Source organism: Sus scrofa, chromosome 13 (genome assembly GCF_000003025.6).
Source record: "Sus scrofa isolate TJ Tabasco breed Duroc chromosome 13, Sscrofa11.1, whole genome shotgun sequence".
In the NCBI taxonomy this organism is placed as follows: domain Eukaryota; kingdom Metazoa; phylum Chordata; class Mammalia; order Artiodactyla; family Suidae; genus Sus; species Sus scrofa.
This window is the reverse complement of record NC_010455.5, coordinates 167,825,343-167,839,616: the sequence shown is the minus strand read 5'-3', so window position 1 is coordinate 167,839,616 and position 14,274 is coordinate 167,825,343. Positions and strand designations below refer to the sequence as shown.

The 14,274-nt window shown below is 34.6% G+C and overlaps 1 protein-coding gene across 8 annotated transcripts in view; it reads left to right on the top strand.

Moving 5' to 3' along the window:
- Positions 1-14,274, top strand: part of ZNF654 (zinc finger protein 654) — an 88,079-nt gene that overhangs the window by 56,167 nt on the left and 17,638 nt on the right. For 4 of the 8 annotated variants that reach the window (XM_021070740.1, XM_021070739.1, XM_021070741.1 and 1 more), the window contains exon 4: positions 11,564-11,699. The exons of the other annotated variants lie outside the window; for them this stretch is intronic. In XM_021070740.1, the coding sequence (XP_020926399.1) occupies positions 11,564-11,699 (136 nt within the window). The remainder of the gene's footprint in view (positions 1-11,563; positions 11,700-14,274) is intronic. 8 annotated transcript variants of the gene reach the window in all.

The following is a 14,274-nucleotide window of genomic DNA, read 5'->3' as shown; positions in this document are numbered from 1 at the left end:
GGCTTAAGGCTTAAGCCTGGCTGGGAAAGTGTGTGACCTCTGAGGTCATAACTGTCTGGATTTCTGTTTTTCACAATGAGACCAAAAACCTGGCTCTTAAGCTTATTCTGTTCTTCCATGGATTTTGGGTTTCCTAAAACTTGGGCAGTTCAAGTAGAAATTATTAATTATTCTTCTTCTTCTACTATAATTTTGCCTCTGCTTTATTCCAAGGGGAAACTTCATTCTTAGAGCCAAATGTTCCATCTATAGATGGTCCCCTACTTAAGGATGGTTCAACTTAACGATTTTTCAGTTTTACAACAGTGTGAAAGAATACCATTCAGTAAAAATTTTAGATTGAATTTTGAATTTTGATCTTTTCCCAGGTTAGTGATATGCCATGTGATACTGTCTCCTGATGATGGGCGGCAGTAGCAAGTTGCAGCTCTCAGCCGTGCCATCATGAGAGTAAACAATCAATACACTTACCAATCATTCTGTTTTTCACTTTCAGTATAATATTTAATAAATTACATGAGATGTTCATCTTTTTATTATAAAATAGGATTTGTGGTAGATGACTTTGCTCAACTGTAGGCTAATGTCAGTGTTCTGAGCATGTTTAAAGTAAGCTAAACTAAGCTATGTGATGTTTGGGAGATTAGGTGTATTAAACGCATTTTTAACTTACGGTGTTTTCCAGTGGTGGTTTATTGGGACTTAACCCCAGTGTAGCCTGAGAAAGATCTGTGCTGGCTTCTAAAAGCTTGCTTTCTTGGCACTTGGCTTCCAACAGTTTTTCTTTACCTCAACACAGGACGATGACAAATTTCTCATATGATGAGCCTACCTCATTATTATTTTTAAATGTGTTCATTTGTGAGCTTTCCATAGGCTTGTAGTTGAATTCATGCACTTTTTCTCCAAAACCCATAATTAAATATTTTAGATTCCCAATGAAATAACAAAAATAAAATAAAATTTGGAAAAAAAGCTCCTTGTGAATGCTGGAAACTAGGATGAGGGTTTATTAATAGTTGACAAACTGAATGTGATTAAATAGGGAAATGAGATAAAAGAGAGACCTTACAGTCCTATCTAGTAATACCCTGCTCCCCGCACCAGTTTGTAACAATAGGGGCTGGAGGAAATAGCAGATGGTGGAATATTTGGTGTGTGGCCAATCTCAGTTTTGTTGGTGCTTCTTGAAAATGACTGGGTGTGTATTGGAACTGACAGAGTAGGAATCTCGATGTGACTGTTTTACCTACATTAAAAATGGAATCCATGGCTCTGCAGGAGGGCATTCTTTCCATTGAGAGAATAATAATACAACCCAAACTAAATGCAGCCAGCCCCAATACCAGAGGTGAGAAAGTTTTGTAAAGAGGTGTGGTTCTTTTCCACTGTAGCTTCATCAAAATTTACTGCCTCATGGGCCATTAATCTATAAACATAAATTTCTTCCTTCTCTCTTTGACTTTGAAGGATTTGACAGAGACCTATTTACTCACTAGTAAAATGGCTGTCTGCTCTAAATTCTCTAGGTAAAGAGGAATAAAGAGACTAATACCAGTAACCATCAGTTACATGGTAAGACACCACAGTTTAAAGAAAAAAAGGATCAGTTATGTTCTTGCTGTGGTTGAGTCTAGGGTATTGTCCATGAAACTGGAAATGAAATTGTAAAGAAGGGACAGCCCCAAAGAATGTATGGAAGTAAATTATTGTATGGAGATGAAACTATGAAATTAAAAGTGTCATGAAGGCAATCAACAGAAGATTAGCTTCAGAAAAAAAGTAAAATAAATCAGTGAAGGAAACTTTCTACAAATTTATTTTCAATTAAAGCTACATGCAACCCTATCTTCTTATAGTCTTGAGTTTTCAGAATAAACAAAAGTTTCTACAGATGCAGGACTCATGTAGAACAAATAGGACTCCCACAAAGGAAAAAATAAAATCAGGCCTGCAACAGACTTCTCCATCATAACAAATGCCAGAATAAATAAATAATGTCTGGAGTTTTTCAAGGGAAAAATATATTATTTAATAATACAGCTGCCAAGCCCTATAGTTTATGAGAGAGAGCAACAGAAAATAAACAGTCCAAATGCTTGGAAGACCAACCAGCTACACATCTTTTGTTTGGAAAACAAGTAAGTATTCCAGCTGATTTAGAAATGATCAAAACAAAAGAATTTACACATACAGTTGTTGCAGAATAAAAGAAATAGGACTGAGCTGAAGAAACAGGTAAAAATTAGTACACTGTTGTTAATATAGTTATTATGAAAATCCTATTAATATCAGAAATGATTCCAGAAAAAGAAAATACTAGTTTTAAATAAAAGCACACACACATAATTGGGAAATAAAGTCTCATTATGGTATTGACTGAATGGAAGTAAAGGAAGATAGGGAGGAATCTTGGGCACCTAAGCTGAAGTAACCACATGGAGTAGTGCCATTCACTAAGTGAGCAGTGATTAAGGGGAAAGAGGAGGGATATAAAAAGAAGATAAGTTCCATTCTAGACAAAAGAGTTTTAGATATCTTTGGAACATCCAAATACTAATACGTAATGTTAGATTTTTGGTTTGCATATGAATCTTCCTAATTTTTTTAAACTAAGACCTTTTATTAATCAAGAGAAAAACATATATTTTTGCTCACTTATTTAATTTAGGGGGAAAAAAGAACAAGAGAGAGATCCTGAAGTAGTCAATAAGATGCTAACCAATAAGCTAAAAGTGTTACTGCTAGAGCTCTGAAAATGTTTTAATGAGCCTGCCTTGATCTCAGAGGAAACTCTCTCTCCATCCCTTGGGGTCAGTGTGTAAGTCACAAAGATCTTTTCTGTTCAGACTATAAGTTTGCCTTAGTTAAGCTTTTTTTCCTGGGACTCCACCCAATTTTTTAATCTTGCATGCTTCAGTTGAGTGGAGAAAGGTGGAAGGGGGTAGTTCTTGTTATGGCTCAGCTGCTTAAGAACCCAACTAATATCCATAAGAATGCGGGTTTTGTCCTGGCCTAGCTGACTCAGTGATTAAGTATCTGGCATTGCTGCCAGCTGAGGTGTAGGTCACAGATGGGGCTCGGATCTGGTGTTGCTGTGGCTATGGCCTAGGCCAGCAGCTGCAGCCCTGACTCAGTCCTTAGCCCGGGGACTTCCATATGTTGCAGATGTGGCCCTAAAGAGTGAGGAAAAAAAAAAAAAAAAAGGCAAAAGTAAAAGACCAGACCAGACGCAAAAGAGAATTTTAAATAAATGATTATACCCATCCTGTTTCAGTGGGGGAAGTATCCATCTCCCCTAAGAAGTTAGAGTAAATAAATAGTCATCATCATAAGACCAGCAGGTCTCTGAGATTTTATTATTTTTAGCTAATATGAATAAGTTTAGAACTATTGACACTAAAATCTTATCAATCTTATCTTTTAGCTAATATGAATAAGTTTAGAACTATTGACACTAAAACCTTATCAAAACCTGGATCATGTCCCCTCCCCTAAGCTACTTGGAATAAATTTTTCAAAGACTTAATTGGACAAATTCCTCCTCTTAGTATTCAAAACCACCTTTGTAGTGCCAATGAAAGGCTTTTAAATACAACCATACCAGCTTACGGGCAAGAAATTTTCTGAGAAACAATTTAAAAATTGTGTTCGCATATTTTCTGCTCGAATAGAGCCTCTCCTGTCTCTGCTCAACTCCATTTTGACTGCATATGCCTTGTCCCACCTAAGGTTTTCCACAGTTAGCAAAGCACTAATCCGTCTATACTGTGATTTGATAGTCTCTCCAACTACATTATTAAATTGGGTGGGCGAAGAACTTTCATCCTGATGTTTCCAATGCTACTTTAGTAGTCTAAGTACTGGTGTGTTTGCCAGTACAAAAGAAGGATAAATAAGTCCTCAGACATTTCTGTCTGATGTCTAGCTATTTCTTTCTTTTAAAAAAATTCTATTTAGAGGTGTATTATCCTTGCTGAACTGTTTAAAAAAGATAGGAAATAATGAGGTATATTGTTGAAGCTGCTTACTTCATGGTCCATTGGTTACCAATGTGTAGAGTAAGATGGGGGGAGCTGAATAAATGTATTCAGAGGATGAAACCATCAAATTTTTACTTGTTGATTCCCATTGATAATGTGTAGAAAAAAGAGAAACTGAAGTATGCTTAATTTTGAGAAAAATATAAGGGAAAAGATTTCACTATCTATGAAAGAAATGTATTTGACAAGTGAGCCACATATTTAGCATTGGGAATAAAAGGGATTGATGTTAAAATTAAAGTTTCAGGTTCTGAAATCATTTTGCAAAGATTGTATTCTTTAGATAAATCTTGTGTTGAAATGGGTAAAGCTTTAATATTTTTCCTCTGGCATTTTTATTTGAAATTTACTAATAATTTTTTATATCACAACCCCAGAAATATTTTCACTTTCTGTGTGTATTTTTTTAATAATCTGTTTGAGTAGAAACCATTTCTGTTCGGCTGTTGAAGTTCTGTAATCACTTTGAAGAGATAAAAGACCCAGAGTTATTTCAAGCATAAAATATATAATAAACCTGAGATAGTTAAACTCAAGGGACCAAGAGCAAGCCTCCAAAAGATAGGGGTGTCAACATCAGTAAGTTGCATATCTCAGGAAAGGCCAGTATACTCGGACACATGGAAGAGCAATCATCTCAAAAGAAATGTGCATTGACAGTTATTCACACCATAGTACCCAACCATAAATAAAGATCTTATGTATTCTATGCAATTTTGTGTTGTCAGGAGTAGATATGTAAGTGCCTTTAAAATCAATGATAGGACTTTTTGAAACTACCTCTGAAAGCATATCAGGTTCTTTGAGGCATTCATTATTCATTAAAAGCTGATTGTGTAGTGTCCTGATACATAATAATTAGAATTATCAGCATATTAGTGCTGAAGTAGTTTCTATTTTCTCAGAGAAAACTTACCTGTAAAGAACTATAGAGGGTATTAAGTCCAATCTAATTTTTAAATAAATGATGAAACCAAGAACCAGAGATATTCACTCATTCATCCATTCAACAGTATTTAGTAGAGATAAGTAACTTGCTCAATCTGAGGCATAGCCTATACTGTGACACGTTCTCTTGACTGACTCCAGTGCTCTTTCTCCTGAAAAGATTTTATATTTATTTCTCTGCATAGTATCCTGTACTCAAATAAATCTTGCATATAATTCTGCTTTAGGGTCTATCTTACAGGTAGGAACCATAACAGTAGCACTTCTCTGCTGGCCATGTTATTTCATTACTTGTTTTAAAATATTGATGGTAGGATTGTGATTTCATTAGCGTGGCAACCACCAGTTAATTCTGAAACCCAATTATACTTCCCCTTCAGAAGGAAATTGATAATTTCACATTTACATTGTTACCTAAATTCTTTCAAAATGTAATTAGGTTTATTAAACAGGAAGTAATTACTCATAATTAAATATTCATTTTTAAAAAAGCCTCAAAAGATCTATCTTAAATACTTGACTAAGTGCATGATTCCAGTTATTTACAAAAACTTAATATGTGTAATTTATAGGCGTAATGCATTTTTATAATTTTGATACTGAGAGTCATCTTAGAAACTATTTAATTCAACAGTCCCTTATTTTATAGATAAGAAAATTAAGGTCCAGTGGAGGTGAGGTTTATAGAAGCAGAACAAGGACCTAAATCCTATTCTCAGCCCAGCATTCTTTCCAGTATTTCCTGATCTATTATTTGAAATTATATACCTGTGTGTTTGCAATAATATATACATCAAAAAAATAGGTTTAAAGACATGTTTCTTATTTATACTACTGTCTTAAATGCTTCAGAGCCCTAACGTTTTAAAACCTTTTCAAGACTGCCTTACTGGGGAGAGGGTGGAATAAAACTTTAGTGTGGTTATCTGAGTGAGAGCAGATGAAGGCCTAGACTAGAGTGTAAGTTAAAGAAATGGCAAGGAAGAAGCAGATCAGATCAGGAGATATTAAAGAAAGCTGACATGACATTAGGGTCAATGGAAAATGAGTTTTATATTTGATTCCAAACACAGATATAAAAACAAATAATACCTAAAACCAGGAATCCCCAGACTTCTGATATCATACCCATCTAGATTTTTTTAAAGTTTGAGCACATATCCCCCAAATTAGTATAATTTGTCATTTAGTACATGTACTAATACTATATACATTATAAAACATAAAACTATATTTTAAAAGGATAAAAATAAAATAATATTTTAACAGCATTGACTTTAATGACACAAGTATGACTGAATGTATTTTTGAAAAATTTTAACAGTTGGTCATAGAGTAGTTCGGTCTGACTTTTAAGTTCAGTTTACTTTGATACTTGGTTTTAACAGTTGTCATAGGTAAAAAGTAAACCTTTGGTCCAAATGGAGACATTTTCTATTTGATACTCAATTTTAAATGCTCTCCATCAAACTTACAATTTTATTGCAATTTGACTACTAAATTTCTATTGTTTCTAAAAGCATTGTTTTCTTGAACACTAATAATTTTTTAACAAATAAATTGAAAACTCATTAAAATGTTCCAGATGAAGGATATATAAACAGAAATTTCTAATTTTAGTTTTTAAATGTCAGTGGATACAAGCATTATATGTGACATCGATTTTCAGCAACAGTCATATAATGATGCAAATACGTTGAAACATCCATTTACAATTATTTTCTCCTTAAGAACTTCTTTTACAAAGCAGTAGCTTTTTTCATTGTGTACTATTGTCTTTATATGAGCAAATTTATTTCCTCAAAAACATGGTAAATACTTCTTAGGAACTTAGCCCAGAAAAACAGCAAATTTGTGAGAATTGTCTTTATGTAAAAGAAAGTTGCATAACATCTTTGAATTTAAAAGTGTTTTGCCATAAGATAACCAATGAAAGCATAATAATAAAAGATATGATCATTCTTATCTCACTTCAAAGTATTATAAAAATTTTACTGTATTTTTAAGGCTTCATTTTCGTAAAGTTAACCACACTGAATACCTTTTTATATTTTTTCCTTTGATTTGCTGCGATAGCTTGCTTATGAATGAGTTTGACTTGGTATTTTGTAAGTTTATTCTGGAATCTGTATTTCACTTAAAATAAGACAGATGTTTCATAGTGCTTCTATTTATACAGATTTCCATAAACCCTGTTTTGATTTTAAAAGTTATTTATTACTGAGAATGACTTCTCTGGTGTACCTTTCCTTCTCTGATTCTGTTGAAGCTTTTAACTACCTACGAAGTAAGATAGCAACACTTAATAATGCAGGGCCTTCCTCCTTTATGGTAAGTACTAGAAGAGTGGAGTAGTACAAATTTTGAATATTGCAGGAGAAAAATTATTATGAATTGAAGTAGTTACTGGAGGCTTTTCTATGTGGAAAGATGCTTAGAAAAGGATTTAGTTAAGTTTATATGAAGTTGTAGGAGAAAAAGAGTGATACAGAAAAGGCATAAGCAAGAAAGTACAAGGTTAAGTTTGGGAAACAAGGAAGAAACTAGACTGGAGAAAGAGTCACGATGTGCAATAGTAAGTGAATGAATAGGTAGGTAAATTGAGAGGTCCTTAATCAGAGCATTAAGAACTTTCATCCTATGAGAAGTGAAAGCGTTCAGATCAAGTTTGTGAAATGGCCAGAACACTGACCTGCAGCTTCACAGACATGTTGTAGTGGCCAACTCTAAAGTGGCAACAGGTTCAAGGAAGAAGAGTCTTTTAAAACTAAACAGATTCCGAAAGAAGAGTGAGGAAAGTTATGTTTTCTGCAAAGACACAAGATTGTCTTTTTTTTTTTTTTTTTTTTTTGTCATTTTTCCAGGGCCGCACCCAGGGCATATAGAGGTTCCCAGGTTAGGGGTCCAATCGGAGCTGTAGCCGGCAGCCTATACCAGAGCCACAGCAACGCCAGATCCGAGCTGTGTCTGCAGCCTACACCATAGCTTACAGCAACGCTGGATCCTTAACCCACTGAGTGAGGCCAGGGATCGAACCCACAACCTCATGGTTCCTAGTCGGATTCGTTAACCACTGAGCCACGATGGGAACTCCAAAAGACACAACATTGAATGGAAGTTTCTGAGGGAATTATATTTAGTACACTGCAGTGGGTAAATAAAGGATTACATTCATATACAGGCCCAATTTTTTACTTCAGGAAAGCATTCTTTAAAAATACAATATGAATATACTCTAGAAAAGTTGTAAATTCTGTAGTGATTTAAGTGCTTCCTTTTTCACTTGGAGGGCTTTTAAACTGAATATCATCCAAAAAGCCTCTATACTATTTAGAGAAAGAGCCAAAAGATACTTAGAAATTTGTTTTCTTTCATCCTATGAAAGACCAAAATGAAATCTTATTTCATCTCTATTTCTTTTTTTTTTTTTTTTTTTTTTTGTCTTTTTGGTATTTCTTGGGCCGCTCCCATGGCATATGGAGGTTCCCAGGCTAGGGTCTAATCAGAGCTGTAGCTGCCAGCCTATGCCACAGCCATAGCAACGTGAGATCCGATCCTTGTCTGTGACCTACACCACAGCTCAGGGCAACGCCTGATCTTTAACCCACTGAGCAAGGGCAGGGATCAAACCTGCAACCTCATGGTTCCTAGTCGGATTTGTTAACCACTGCGCCACGACGGGGACTCCTCATCTCTATTTCTTATCCAGAGTTATTTCCCCATAGAAGTGGTCTCCAAAATATGATGTACTTGACTCAAGGAGTGTCCACACACAAAAAACAAACCTTTCATTTATAATTTTTATCTTAGAAAAATGAACTTAAGCTAGTTTATTAATTTTAGTGAAGGATTGATAGGTATACAAGTATATAATTTATAGTATAAACATTTATGAAAATGCACAGTAAATGTAGCCGGGTGCAGTCAAAAAGTATGCCAGAGTTGACTCTGGGGTGAGGATTGTTAAATATAGATTATCAGGGTTTTCCCCTAAAAACTTTGATTCAGTAAGTTGGAGTTGGGACCTGGGAATCTGTTAACAAGACCTCCAAGTGTTTTTGTTTGTTTGTTTATCCAGTTTTCCAGCTTTAAGAAATCAGCAGTAGATCTATTCACCATATATTGACTTAGGCCCAAATCCTTTTCTAGGCCCCACAGTGCTGATGGCTGTGTGATTGGTGCCTCATACACTTTAACACTGTTAGAAAGATAGGCTGTCCAAGAGCTCAGCTGCAGAGCTAAAGCCTAGTTAGTGAATCAGAGGCTGGCATCTAGGTCACCTTATTTCTTATGCTTTAATTGGACCAAAAGCCAGTTTACAATAGTTTAATTTTATGGACATCAATATGTATGTCTACATGAGTAGACATACATGAGAGTAATTTAGGAGTTTGTTTATGGTGAGGTTTGAAATTGATGATTGTTTTTAACCATGAAGCTGTTGCCACAGATGATTATGTTACATGTGTTAAAAAATCATGGCTGATCAGTAACTTTAAACCTTATTTTAATGACTGTTGTAACATGCTAACACAAGAAGTGTAAAAATTAATTTTATGCTAAGAATTAGGTGTCCTAAATAAAATATTTACTCAGAATCTTAAACTAGAAAAAATAATAGCTAACTTTTTTTTTTTTTTTTTTTTTTTTTTTTACTTTTTAGGGCCACACCCATGGCACATGGAGGTTCCCAGGCTAGGGGTCCAGTTGGAGCTGTAGCTGCTGGCCCACACCACAGCCACAGCAATGCGAGATCCAAGCCACATCTGCAACCTACACCACAGTTCACAGCAACACTGGATCCTTAACCCACTGATCAAGACCAGGGATTGAACCTGCATCCTCATGTATGCTAGTTGGGTTCGTTAATTGCTGAGCCACGACGGGAACCCCAATAATAGCTAACATGTATTAAGTGCTCATTATGTGCCAGGCATTATCCCAAGCACTTTTCAATAATGTGTATTATTGAATCCTCACAACAATCCTATGAAGTAGGTGTTATTAGTATCCACTATGCAGAGGAGTTAACTGAAGGAGCAGAGAAGGTTAAGTAACTTGCCCATTGTTTATAGTTTCTTCTTGCTTGCTCATTTTAATTTGGAATGCCCTAAATAACTTTTAGAAGATACTTCCATGTTTTGACTTCTTTGAATGATTCTTTATCTTGAAACTTGATTTCTTCTACTTCTTTGTTCTTTTATAAAACAAAACCTTTTATGTATTTTAATAATGAATGAAAAGTGGCATATAGATATCATTTTGGAATGCTAAATGATGAAAACATGGCAATTTAATAAAAGCAGAGTGTTTATTGCCACTTTGAATATGTAACCTAATGATTAATCTGATAAGTAAAATTTATAAATATATATGGTTTTATCCTTAAACTTCACTTTATAACTGTTATTAAGTTTTTCATGTCTGAGTGATTTTTTTTAGTACAATTCTGACACATGTTTGTGTTTTGATGTGCAGGTTATTCTAATTTTTACCATTGCCAATTTCAATATTTACTTTTTTCTTAAGGCCTTAGGCTCAATTTATGCATTTAAAAAAAATCTGCCTATACCTCCACTAGGCCTTTAGTTAATCTTTTTAAATTATGAAATTAAATTCCATGAAACATTTTAAAAAATATCTAACAAAGTATATAATGAATCAAGAAAGCATAAACAAATGATTAAACCTTATAAAATTTAAGTCTAATAAATCTATAAATTCAGTAAACCATGTTCTCCTGAATATTAAATATTATTTACAAACTTATGTTGCATAATTAATATTTTAATCACAAGGCTAAGATAACAGATTCTCTAAAATCATTTCTAATACCTTTAAATTCCCCCAGAGGACATAGACAAATTATCAGTTAATGCCCAACTTATCAATAATGCCTTTATCTTAGATCTAATGCAAAGTCTTCATATTATAAGCTGGATTTATTCCTTCAACCTGTCCTTTTTCAGCCCAAGACTATAAATTTATTTACATAACAAAGGGGAATAGAATTTCCATCTTCCAACCTTCTACCACATCTAAAATTCTACCTTGGGAATCAGAGAAGGGTACCTGTACCTACCTGCCAACTAGAGTTTGCATTGGACAGGGACCTCTCCATTCCCTTATTGTCAGGCTCTTGCCTGCCATAATTAAAAACTTAAACTTTATGAGCCCTCACATAAATTTACTGAACATACACGTTTTACATTTTTGCAACCTGGTTCTTTTCCTAGAAACGCTGCATCCTGTGAGTTTTTCCATTAGGTTTTTGAAATCTTTTCTTTGCAATGATGCATCCCTTATGTTTTTCCCTTAGGTTACACTCCATCCCTGATGAAATGGGATTTTCTAAGTTCAATTATGTACAAACTGTGTAACCTTTGGCATTAAAGCCTATTTGTGTACTCATGGGGCTTTGACACCCTACTTAGGTTACTAAAGCAACCCTTTCTCTTTTAATAGTTTATCAGCTGCCTCATTGACCATCAGTCATTTTACTGACAATGATGATCAAGTTTAGTTTTTAACCCCTTTAAATTTACAAAGCCAAAATGATTTTTCTCTCCTAGGAATGCCAGAATCACCTCCGCAGATATGGAAATGTGAATCTGGAACTGGTGACTCGAATCATTAGAGATGGTGGCCCATGGGAAGATCCAGTGTTGCAAGCTGTTCTTAAAGCCCAGCCAGCATCTCAGGAGATAGGTACTTCAGGAGACTCAAAATCTAAACCAACATTTGTGAGAAGCAAACACAATTTCATTTTCTAACTAGAGCAGTAATAATGATTTTTCTTTATTTTATAATATTGAATAAGAGTAATGTATTTTCACATGAAGTGTGTTTAATTTGTTATATTAACTCAACGAAAGAGTGATTTTTTTTTTTTTTTTTTTTTTTTTTAAGGAGTTAGGAGAACCTCTGTTCTTCTTCTTTCTTTCTTTTTTTTTAATAATTTTTTGGCCATGGCTTGCAGTAGCTTGATATGGGATCTCAGTTCCCAGACCAGAGATTGAACCTGGGCCACAGTAGTGAATGTGCTGGATCCTAACCTCTGGTCCACGGGGGAACTGCCCTAAGAGTGATTTTTTTAACAGAAGACTATGTACAATTATTTCTACTAATCTCCCATTTATTAATGGGAATTCAGTGTTAACACATTTACCATCCAGATATTGCTTATTTACAAATTTTTTTTTTTTGGTCACTTTATATTTTAAAAATCTAATTAAGTAGGAACACTCTTAAAACAAAATGCCCTGTTTAAGCACATAGAATCTCCATTATATAGGAAACTCTGTGAAGGATGGAACTCAGTGTTTCAGTTTTTGTTTTGATATACACTACTGTGTATCCTGTATCTAGCCCAGTGCCTAGTACAGAGTAGGCACTCAGTATAAGTAATAGTTCATTGAATGAATCACCACATGATGAATGCATAAGTGAATGAATGACTTAATTATGTGAATAAGTAAATTTCAATTCCAAATACTCTAAAAGCAGTATTTCCCAAATATTCATTAATAGAAATTGTTTGTCTTATTCCCTTACCACCTGCATACTTTTTTTTTGACATTACTTCCTCTCCAACCTAGATCCACAGTGGTTCCTGTTAGCCAAAATTTCCTTTTGAGTCAGGAAGCTCTGTCAACTACTTCTAGTTAAATCTTAAAAAAAAAATTTTTTTTTTTTGCCATATTAGTCCTGAGCCCCAAAACATTTTGGTCACCAAAACTTAGAGTGTAAGCTCAGTAGCAGTGAATAAGCACAAAGTGAGAGCATGGTGAGAGCCTGTGGAGTGCAAGACAAGACCTCCCAGCCCTGGAACCATTCAGACAATGGTCTGGTGAGAAAGACATTTCACATCACTGATTGTCATGAGTAGGCTAAGATCTTTCCATTTGTCCCAGGTAAAGGGGTGGGAGTGGGTTTTGAATAGAACTGAGTGGAGAAGGGGCTATGATTCTAGGGCTTAAGAGCAAGCTGACCCTGGATACAAGTGTAGAGGACTAGAACAAAGATGTGAGAGCAGATGAAAAAAGAGATAAGATCAGAAGTAGTACATAGTGGTGGAATGAGATGGAAAGTAGGCCAAGACTATAGAAGTAAAGAGCTAAGGTATATGTGACAAGTGGTATAGTAGTATAAATATAAGGAATAATGCAAAGGAGACTAGCACTTCATGTGAGGGTCTCAGAATGGAATTAAAAAAAAAAAAACTGAGATCAGAGGAGGAAGAGTTGGATCATTGAGAAAAGGTATGAACCATCAAATACAAGGAAGGTAAGGGTGACAGTATGAAGGAATCTCTGAGGAAACTGGGGAATGTGGCTGCAGGGGTCAGGAGCTATGCAAAGGCAGATTCATAGGGATTGAGAACAGAAGAAAAGAATTTGGGCTTTTAAAGTAGCTTTAGGCTTCTCTGAGTAGGAGCTAGAACCACAAAGGAGTAGAAAGGAAATAGGAGCTGGTTGGTGTGGGGGCTGATGGGCTTAGTATATACAGTTTATGTATAGGTATGTATGTATGTGTGTATGTGTACATATACACATTAATAGTCCTTTTATATTTAAACTAGCATACCTCACTTTGGGAAAAGCTGCTCTAGAATCTCACTAATGTGGATGACTCTCCTCTAGTTGGTGATCATTAGGGTAAAAATAAGTCTGAAGTTTATCTTTGCATTAGAAGTTTATATATACATATTAGTGTCTGCTTATATGTTATAAACAGAATTATAAGGCAAATGTTGAAGCTCAAACAAAACAGTATTTGTAGGCATTTCAGAAGCTAGTGATTAACCATGTGTAACCAATTAAAACACTTTTGGATTCGAAGTCATGAAAATGGGTTCCAGTTGCTGCTCTGCCACTTATTTAATTAATTCTTTGTCCTTGGGCAAGTCATTTGACCTCTCTGAGACTCAGTTTTGTGATCTATAAAACAATGATTATACCTGTCATGAGGTTGTTGTTAGGTCTAAATGATTATATAAAGGTGTTTGTATATTTTAAAATTGTGTAAAAGCAAGTATTAATTAGTAGTTATCCTTAAGGATGCATGAGCATATATAAGCAGTCCTATTTGGCACTACTGTTAGCTTAATTTTTTTTTGGAAAGTGATAAAACATATTTCTTTTAATGATTGAACTTCATTAATTCAGATTACATTTCTCTATAACTAATCTGAATTAATGTGATTTTAATGACAAATTAGGATTTGGCCTTTTAATCTTACAGTAATGAAAATACTGGGCAGCAAGAAGATAACATACATAAT